We start from the raw sequence: 11,005 nt of genomic DNA, 5'->3' as shown, positions 1-11,005 counted from the left end.
ACACAGATCAGTTATACATATACATATATATACTCACTCACTCACTCACTCACTCACCCAACACACACACACACACACACTTTCTCTTGAAGAGCCTGTGGCATTAGATGTCAGCTTTTGAGAGAGAAAAGAGAAAAGAAATGAAAGAATCTGACACACCTGTTCTTTCTTTATGTCAGGTCTCTCTCTCTCACACACACACACACACACACACACAGGGAGAGGTTTGGAATTTTACAGGGTTTGGCAGAGAGAGAGAGAGAGAGAGAGAGAGGAAAGGGTGGAGGACGAGGTGAGTCTGACAGACTGTGACAGGAAGAACAGATTTATTGACTCGTGACTCAGGCAGGAGAGCAGACAGATACGGACAACATTGACACGTAAACACAGACCGAGAAAAAGACAAGTGAGGACTGTGGAACGGTGGCCGTTTAACACACACACAGACACACACACACCAGGTAACTAACAGCAGACAGAGAGAGAGAGTGTGAATGTGGGTATGTGTGTGCTGTGTGTTAAAGTTTGTGTACAGTATATAGTATAGTGTAGTGTATAGTGTGTATATAGTGTGTGTATAGTGTTTATATAGTGTGTATAGTGTGTGTATAGTGTTTATATAGTGTGTATAGTGTGTGTGTATAGTGTAGTGTGTGTATAGTGTGTGTATAGTACACTCTATGTACACCGGGCCTTATTTTCCAACTTTTAGTGACGTTATGTGTAAGTGTTTGTGTAAAGCACACCAAGATAAAAATGTAAAATTTATAAAAGTTTTGAAAAGGCTGATTTTCTTCCTACTTGCATGTGCATGTGGAGGAATTCCAATCACCTGTAAATTACCAAGAGAGTTCCCGACACAGCTCATTTGCATTTAGAGACACACAGAACGTCATAAAATTTCTAGTGCACAGTCAGCTGTGAGCATGAAACGAGTGATCAGGGTAAAGCCTAACAAACAGAAGTGGAAATTATTTTAATTCCGTGGCAATAAGATTATTTAATATTAGTATCAATACACAGGTGATAATAGAAAATCACGCACGCTAATTGGTCAAGAAATTCGGACTATTTCCCGATAATCACTTCAAGCAACTCGGCAAAATGGCAGCCAATCTTTGTCACTGTAAGTGAGGAAGAATTACAAATTATAAAGAAAATGCTGTTCCTAAAAGCACTAAAGATGCTATGAAGTTTGATCTAAAACTATTCAAAGGTAAGGTGGAACTGTCAAGTCAATTCAGTTTATTTGTGTCACGCTTTTAACAACAGACATTGTCGCAAAGCAGCTTTACAGAAAATTTAAGATTTTAAACATATGAGCTAATTTTATCCCTAATAAATTTATTTATCCCCAATGATCAAGCCTGAGGTGATGGTGGTGAGGAAAAACTCCCTCAGACGACACGAGGAAGAAACCCTGAGAGGAACCAAACTCTAAAGGGAACCCATCCTCATCTGGGTGACAACAGATAGCATGATTATAAATAACTCACTTCTATAACTGCGTCATATAGAGTCACAGAGTACAACTGTGTAACCAGGAAGTTCATTATAGTTTAACAGGAAGTCTGTTTTGTTGAAGTTATCAACTGTTCATTGATGGAGACTTGAGTGTAAAACTGTTCATGACGACTGCAGTCCTAAAGTTATCATGGGGATTTTAGTCCAGAGTCATCACAGCAAAACTGTAAGTGTCCAGAGCGTCTTCTAAATCTGTCTTTAGACTGTTCATATGGGGGCCGTCCTCCACAGGTTTATCTGTTTCAAAACAAAATATTTTATGTGACTCGGCATAGATAAGTGACACAAGTCTGTGTCACACCGTTATTATATTTGCATGCCGCTTTTGAAGTTTGAAATAATTTTTTTAATACGATTTAAAACTTTTTTTTTAATAATCAGCTGTGTATTTATACTAAAACAATTATCCACCTCAGGCTCAGTGAATATCTGTGAATAATAACCTCGACTTCATCTTGCTTGTTATTCACTGACATTCACATCGCCTTTGGTAAATAATTGTTCAATAAGAAGAAGAAGAAGAAGAAAGCACTAAATCCTCTGTCAGCCGAGGCATTTATTTATGGCTTACAGCTCTGTACACAGGTGTTGATTTTAACCTTTGACTTTAGACCACACTCAGGCCAGCTGCAATCGAAACCAGAGTGTATGTGTAGGGTTAGGTTTACAATAACTGCCCTTTGGATGGGGAAAAAAAGGCTGCCGCTTATCAGTTTAAGTTAAGTTCAGTTTAGTTTAGTTTTTTTTTTTTTCCCATTTCCGGCTGAGAGTACGCCACACACATTCTGGCTGCCGCTTCTCACCAGAGCTTTTTGTTTTTATTTTTCTTATTTTTTCCTTTTGTTTTTCTTTTTTGTGTTTGTGTAGTTTGATGTTTGTTTTTGTTTGAGTGTTTTGTCCACTGGTTGTGGTGTGGCTCTGGACCCAGTTTTGGGTGTCGGTTCCCTCCAGGCCTTGGTTTGCCATGGGTGATGCCTGTGCGCCTTGCTATGGACTGCAATGAGCTTGTTGCTCTTTTAACATCATGGTTGTGCAGTGCTCTGTGTGGCGGTACTTCTGTGCTTGGTGCGGCACTCCGAGTGATGTTGCTCAATGGCATTGCGGTGGCTGTGCAGGTGGCTTGGGACGTACCGACGCTCTGTGTGGTGGTGCTTCTGTGCTTGCTTTGTGGATCCATGGCGTGGTGTTCTGAGTGATGTTGCCTGGCGACGGCGCGGTGGCTGTGCAGGCAATGTGGGATTTATCTTCATGCACCTGGTGGGACTGTGGTTGCTACGCCATTGGAATTACATCCTGACCCTCTTTTGGTGGACTTTTTTTTTCTCCTAATTGTAAAGTGACCTTAGGTGTGAGAAGGGCACTATATACATTGAACTGATTATTATTATTATTATTATTATTATTATTATTATTATTAAGTCTCGAGATGTGATCTTGCACGCTGTTCAATGGTGGTCACTACACCACAGGTCTAGTGTGAATCTTGGATAGTGTGAAAATGTTGAGCAGTAGTGTACTTTGGGCTATTTCCATATTTTATGGAATTTTATGTGGTCATATTTTCTAGTTCTAGTAAGGACTCTTGCTGCTGCATTTTGAACTAACTGGAGCTTGTTTATGCACTTATTGGAACATCCAGACAGTAAGTCATTACAATAATCCAACCTGGAGGGAACGAAAGCATGGACTAGTTTTTCTGCATCATGTAGTGACATTAAATTTCTGATCTTAGCAATATTTCTATGTATAATATTTGTGATTTGAGAGTAGTAGTACAGCCTTTCTGTGTGGAGTTTGCATGTTCTCCCCGTGTCCGCGTGGGTTTCCTCCGGGTGCTCCGGTTTCCCCCACAGTCCAAAGACATGCAGGTTAGGTTAACTGGTGACTCTAAATTGAGCGTAGGTGTGAATGTGAGTGTGAATGGTTGTCTGTGTCTATGTGTCAGCCCTGTGATGACCTGGCGACTTGTCCAGGGTGTACCCCGCCTTTCGCCCGTAGTCAGCTGGGATAGGATCCAGCCCGCTCGCGACCCTGTAGAAGGATAAAACGGCTACAGATAATGAGATGAATGAATGAGAGTAGTTTATAGGAAGTGCAATCATGATACTGTCCAGTTGAGAACATCCACAACCATCCATATGTCCATATCATGTCCCTGTAGGAGCCTCAACAGCAGTGAGTGATGCTTAGGTGAAGGAGACTCATCAGGATCAGACATCAGGAGTAACAGAGAGAGAGAGAGAGAGAGATGTTTTGATCCTGTAGTGGTTTAAGTACACTGTGTGCAGGCAGAGACTCTAGCAAAATGAGCTATAAATAAAATGTTCATTATATTCGTGTGTCTAATTGAAATATATATATATATATATATATATATATATATATATATATATATATATATATATATATATATATAAGCTATTTAACCTTCACAGTGTAATCTGTAAATAAATGTGCACTAATACATGATTTGATGTCAATTAAGAAGACAATTACATTAGTTAGTTTTCTTATTTTCAATTTACACACACACACACACGGGCGGCACGGTGGTGTAGTGGTTAGCACTGTCGCCTCACAGCAAGAAGGTCCTGGGTTCGAGCCCCGTGGCCAGCGAGGGCCTTTCTGTGTGGAGTTTGCATGTTCTCCCCGTGGGTTTCCTCCGGGTGCTCCGGTTTCCCCCACAGTCCAAAGACATGCAGGTTAGGTTAACTGGTGACTCTAAATTGAGCGTAGGTGTGAATGTGAGTGTGAATGGTTGTCTGTGTCTATGTGTCAGCCCTGTGATGACCTGGCGACTTGTCCAGGGTGAACCCCGCCTTTCACCCGTAGTCAGCTGGGATAGGATCCAGCTTGCTGCGACCCTGTAGAACAGGATAAAGCGGCTACAGATAATGAGATGAGACACACACACACACAGGAGCACAAGTAGGATTTAAATGTTTTTCTGAAATTACAGGATTTTCATGAAACTTTCTTGCGTGAATGGTCCTACAAATAATTTCTGAATAAACAAATTTGTATCTCGCTTAATAAATGAGGCCCAGTGTGTTGTGTATACAGTATGTACAGTATGGTATCTACAAAAAGTTTACACACCCCTTTTAAATTTGCAGGTTTTTGTGATGTAAAAAATTAAAACCAAAATCATGTAGTTTTTCCACCTTTAATATGATAAAACAACCAACACAATTCAGGTGAAAAACAAATTGACATGTTTTAGGGGAAAAAATGCACATTGATCTGGTTGCAAAAGTCTACACACCCCTTAACTAATACTTTATTAAAGTTTATTTTGCCTGTAATACAGCACTCAGTGTTTTTGAGTCTGTCAAATTAGCACATCTTAATTTACCTACTTTATTGCACTCTTCCTGGCAAAAATGTTCCAGATGTTCCAGAGCACAGCACTCTCCAATTCATCCCACTCAATAAGATTTAGATCTCTGCTATAACTAGACCATTCCAAAATGTTGATCTTCTTCTGAAGTCATTGAATTAGATTTGTGCTTTGTGTCATCATTGTGCTGGAAGGAGAAACGTTCCTTCATTTTCAACTTTCTGACTATTTTGTGCCAAAATAGAGTGATATTTGGAGCTATCCATGATTCCCTCTATCTTAATTAGCATCCCAGTCCCAGCTGAAAAGAAGCAGCTCCACTGCATGATACTGCCTCCACTATCCCTATTATCCCTAATGATCAATCCTGAGGTGGCGGTGGTGAGGAAAAACTCGCTGAGGAAGAAACCTTGAGAGGAACCAGACTCGAAAGGGAATCCATCCTCATCTGGGTGACACTCAATAGGGTTATCATAATTAACTCATTTCTATAACTGTGTGCTATATGCTACATTTGTGTAACCAGGAAATTCATTATATGGTAGTTTTAATATGAAGTCGATTTTGTTGAAGTTATCAATTGTTCACTGATGGAGACTTCTGTGCAATTGCAGTCCAAAGCCATCTTCATGGTTTCTAAGTGCATCTTTAGGCTGTTCTTATGGGGCCATCCTCAGCAGGAGTGAAGTGATGAGAACTCCAACAAGAAGTAGGGCATCAGGATGGATCAGGCAGGTCTGGAGAGCAGAAGCAGACACATTTTGCCACATGGTTTGGTGTGATTTAGGCAAGATTGGATTTTTTGGGGAGGAAGGGCTTCTGTCTATCCACCCTATCTCATTACCCAGATGTGAAGAAGGAGAGATTGTTGTCATATGCAGGGAGTGACCAGTACACAACAGATATTCCTGTAGCTCCTTTAATGTTGCTGTAGGTCTCTCAGCAGCCTCTCTGATAAGTTTTCTTCTTGTTCTTTCATCTATTTCGGAGGGACATCCTGTTTGTTTGGGGTTTTTTTGGCCCCTTAAAAAAACTCAAACATTAACATTTTTTTACTTAGATATTGTGGGTTTCCTGCAGGTTTCCAGTTTCTTCCAACAATCCAAAGACATGGGGATTTGATCAATTGGCTCCTCTAAACCCCCAGAGGTGTGAGTGTGATGGTTGTCGGTCTCTGTGTAGTTCTGTGATAAATTTAGTGACCCGCCCAGGGTGAACCCTTCCCATGAAGTCAGCTGGAATTGGCTCCAGCTTTCCTCACAAGTCTGATGGATAAGCAGAATAGATAATGGATGGATGGATGGATGGATGGATGATGGTTGTTGTTTGGTGGAAAAAGATCTGACATGATTTATCTTGGTTTCATGTTTTACATTAAAAAATCCTGAAAATTTAACAGGGGGTGTGTAAACTTTTTATATAAACTGTGTATGTATAGTCTGCGTATAGTATGTACAATGTACAGTCTGCATAGTATGGTTATAGTATACAGACCCAGTCAAAAGTTTGAACACCCCTTCTAATTCAGTGTTTTTTCTTTATTTTTATTCATTAAAAGACACTTTATACAACCCCGATTCCAAAAAAGTTGGGACAAAGTACAAATTGTAAATAAAAATGGAATGCAATGATGTGGAAGTTTCAAAATTCCATATTTTATTCAGAATAGAACATAGATGACATATCAAATGTTTAAACTGAGAAAATGTATCATTTAAAGAGAAAAATTAGGTGATTTTAAATTTCATGACAACAACACATCTCAAAAAAGTTGGGACAAGGCCATGTTTCCCACTGTGAGACATCCCCTTTTCTCTTTACAACAGTCTGTAAACGTCTGGGGACTGAGGAGACAAGTTGCTCAAGTTTAGGGATAGGAATGTTAACCCATTCTTGTCTAATGTAGGATTCTAGTTGCTCAACTGTCTTAGGTCTTTTTTGTCGTATCTTCCGTTTTATGATGCGCCAAATGTTTTCTATGGGTGAAAGATCTGGACTGCAGGCTGGCCAGTTCAGTACCCGGACCCTTCTTCTACACAGCCATGATGCTGTAATTGATGCAGTATGTGGTTTGGCATTGTCATGTTGGAAAATGCAAGGTCTTCCCTGAAAGAGACGTCGTCTGGATGGGAGCATATGTTGCTCTAGAACCTGGATAGACCTTTCAGCATTGATGGTGTCTTTCCAGATGTGTAAGCTGCCCATGCCACACGCACTAATGCAACCCCATACCATCAGAGATGCAGGCTTCTGAACTGAGCGCTGATAACAACTCGGGTCATCCTTCTCCTCTTTAGTCCGAATGACACGGCGTCCCTGATTTCCATAAAGAACTTCAAATTTTGATTCGTCTGACCACAGAACAGTTTTCCACTTTGCCACAGTCCATTTTAAATGAGCCTTGGCCCAGAGAAGACGTCTGCGCTTCTGGATCATGTTTAGATACGGCTTCTTCTTTGAACTATAGAGTTTTAGCTGGCAACGGCGGATGGCACGGTGAATTGTGTTCACAGATAATGTTCTCTGGAAATATTCCTGAGCCCATTTTGTGATTTCCAATACAGAAGCATGCCTGTATGTGATGCAGTGCCGTCTAAGGGCCCGAAGATCACGGGCACCCAGTATGGTTTTCCGGCCTTGACCCTTACGCACAGAGATTCTTCCAGATTCTCTGAATCTTTTGATGATATTATGCACTGTAGATGATGATATGTTCAAACTCTTTGCAATTTTACACTGTCGAACTCCTTTCTGATATTGCTCCACTATTTGTCGGTGCAGAATTAGGGGGATTGGTGATCCTCTTCCCATCTTTACTTCTGAGAGCCGCTGCCACTCCAAGATGCTATTTTTATACCCAGTCATGTTAATGACCTATTGCCAATTGACCTAATGAGTTGCAATTTGGTCCTCCAGCTGTTCCTTTTTTGTACCTTTAACTTTTCCAGCCTCTTATTGCCCCTGTCCCAACTTTTTTGAGATGTGTTGCTGTCATGAAATTTCAAATGAGCCAATATTTGGCATGAAATTTCAAAATGTCTCACTTTCGACATTTGATATGTTGTCTATGTTCTATTGTGAATACAGTATCAGTTTTTGAGATTTGTAAATTATTGCATTCCGTTTTTATTTACAATTTGTACTTTGTCCCAACTTTTTTGGAATCGGGGTTGTATTTTGAAATAATAATGTGAAATAGGGCTGTTTACTGTATATTTATTATTTACTGCTTACTGTTTGATCTCAAATGCATTAAGAAGGTAAGAAACTCATCCATTAATGACCTTTTGATGAGACACAGCTGTTAATTGAAAAGTATTCCAGGTGACTCCCTCATGAAGCTGGTTAAGGTGGTGTTTACATTAGACCGTATCTGTCTCATTTTCGTCTAAGATGCACTGTCCATTCACATTAAAACGCCGGAAAACGACTCCACAGGCGGAACAGTTTGAATCCGCCAGGGCCCACGTATTCAACCCAGTTCATATCTGATCCGGTGCTGTGTAAACATTGAGGAACGAGGATACGCTGTGCTGAGCTCTAGCTGACGTCGTCATTGGACAACATCACTGTGACATCCACCTTCCTGATTCGCTGGCGTTGGTCATGCCACGTTGGTCATGTGACGCGACTGCTGAAAAATGGCGCGGACTTCATTAAAGAGTATAAAAGTATGAATATAATGCTTTGCTTTGTCATTCTTAATGTTGTTGATGGTAAGATGCAAATACTGCCCATTGTGTAGCTATGATTGTCTTTAGGCTTGCCATCCTTCCGCTTGCAAGTGATGAGTGACTTGCGCATGCCCGATATGCACTGAGATCACACACACAGCGGCTCAGTCCCGAATCACTGCTCGTGCGCTTCACTCGCGCGCTCTGTGAGCTGCGCAGGGCCGGAGTGCGCACCCTCCAGAGGGCACTCGCTGTTCAGGGCGGAGTGATTTGGAGCGCAGGATGCCTGCGGAGCCGAGCCACTGAGGAGGAAGTGCTGAGTCGCACTACACATTTCAACTTACGTGCCGTCTAATTAGTCATGTGATTAGCATATCCGTGTATTGGCGTTGCTGTGTGCACACAAATCGTTTTAAAAACGTTACTCTGATGATCCGCTGATACGGTCTAATGTAAACCCCACCTAAGAGAATGGCAGTAGTGTACAAAGAGTCATCAAGGGAAACGCTGGACACGCTGAAGAATTTCAAATATCAAATAGATTTGGTTTTTTAACACTTTTTTGTTTACCACATAATTCTGTATATGTTCCAGATAATATTTCAGAGTTTTGATGTCTTCAGTTTTGTTCTACAGACTGTAGAGAGTACAACCCCAAATCAGAAAAAGTTGGGATGGTGTGGAAAATGCAAATAAAAAAGAAAATGGTGATTTCTAAATGTACTTTGTGTAAATTGTGTAAAATTTGTGACTTGTATCTCATTGCAGACAGAATGAACCCGAGATATTTCATGTTTTGTTGGTCAACTTCATTTCATTAGTTAATATACATCCATTCCTGCATTTCAGACCTGCAACACATTCCAAAAAAAGTTTAGGGTGAGTAATGAGGTAAAACAATTAAATAATGAGGTGATGACAAGAGGTGACTATAATCATGATTTGATACAAAATCAGTGTCCAGGAAAGGCCGAGTCTTTGAGGAGTAAAGATGGGCAGAGGATCTCCAGTTTATCAACAAATCCATGAGAAAATTATTGAAATGTTTAAAAACATCTTTTCCAGGGAGATTTCAACAAGATGACACAAAACCACATTCTGCTCACATTACAAAGGCGTGGCTGTGGGAGAAAAGGGCGTGTCCACTCTGTCCCCAATAGAGAATGTGTGGAGAATTTAGAAATGATAACAGTGACGACCCCGAACTGTTCCACACCTTAAGACCTGTTTACAGGAAGAACGGGACAAAAATAACACCTGAAACACTTCATCACTTGGAGTCTTCAGTCCATAAGCAGCTTTTACGTGTTGGGAGAAGGAACGGGAACATTATAAAGTGGGAAAGGCTTTAGTGTCACAACTTTATTTGAAATGTGTTGCAAGAATCAGAGTTGAAATAAGTGTTTATTTTTGAAAAAAACTCCCAATAAACTTCATGAAGTAAAACATCAGATAATGTGCTGTTGGATTGATTTGAGTGAAATACAGGTCAAGGATTATTTACACATCACTGTTTTCAGTTTTAATTTCAATTTCAACTCAACAGACCGTACCAACTTCTTCTGGTTTGGGGTTGTAGTCAAAATTCAGAAAAACCAATGAATGAGTAGATGTGTCCCAAACCTTTAACTGGTACTCTGTGTGTGTGTGTGTGTGTGTGTGTGTGTGTGTGTGTGTGTGTGTGTGTGTGTGTGTGTGTGTGTGTCAGATGGAGTTTCTGGCATTCAGATCTGAGAGCCACTGATGCCCTCAGGGTTAGAGGGCAGTACCATGGCAATTGCAGCCCTGTTCCGGGGCAAGTGGAGTCAGAAGGGTCATCTCTTCAGTTCCAAAGCCCCTCCTACAGCCCCCCTTCCTCATCACCAGGGTGAGGATGATGATGATGAAGAGCAGGTGAACATGCAAGCACCAATCAGACGCAATTCTCGTTTTTACAGTTCCATGAGGAAGAAAAAACATGCCCAAGGCCACACCCAGGATCAAAACAGTGAGAGTAAGCGAAAGTTTACAGGAATATTATTATTATACTATCAATACTGTTACTTTACTACTTTCTCTGTGGTTATTTATACAATGTTTCTTCTTCAGTTCTTGTTTATTGTTCAGATTCCATTCACTCGGTATAATCACACATTTATTATAATCTCACACTCACTATAATCACACACTCAATCACACAGTCATTATAATCTCACACTTGCTATAATCACACACTCATTATAATCACACACTCATTATAATCACACAGGCATTATAATCTCACATTCGCTATAATCTCACACTCGCTATAATCTCACACTTGCTATAATCATACACTCATTATAATCTCACACTCATTATAATCTCACACTCATGATAATCTCACATTCGCTGTAATCACACACTCATTATAATCTCACACTCACAACAATCTCACACTCACTATAATCACACAGTCATTATAATCACACACTCGCTATAATCACAC

General features: G+C 40.4%; 1 protein-coding gene across 2 annotated transcripts in view; it reads left to right on the top strand.

Moving 5' to 3' along the window:
• Window positions 1-271: 271 nt before the first annotated feature.
• ngef (neuronal guanine nucleotide exchange factor) overlaps window positions 272-11,005 on the top strand; it is a 38,687-nt gene continuing 27,953 nt past the window's right edge. Inside the window, exons 1-2 of one of the 2 annotated variants that reach the window (XM_060906602.1) lie at window positions 272-461; window positions 10,247-10,531. In XM_060906602.1, coding sequence (XP_060762585.1) covers window positions 10,282-10,531 — 250 coding nt within the window. In that variant the 5' untranslated portion in view covers window positions 272-461; window positions 10,247-10,281. Of the gene's footprint in view, window positions 462-1,434; window positions 1,691-10,246; window positions 10,532-11,005 lie in introns of those variants that run through there. The other variant, XM_060906603.1, reaches the window with a different exon arrangement.

This window comes from Neoarius graeffei, chromosome 23, assembly GCF_027579695.1.
Source record: "Neoarius graeffei isolate fNeoGra1 chromosome 23, fNeoGra1.pri, whole genome shotgun sequence".
Taxonomy (NCBI): domain Eukaryota; kingdom Metazoa; phylum Chordata; class Actinopteri; order Siluriformes; family Ariidae; genus Neoarius; species Neoarius graeffei.
This window is presented reverse-complemented; position numbering and strand designations above follow the sequence as displayed.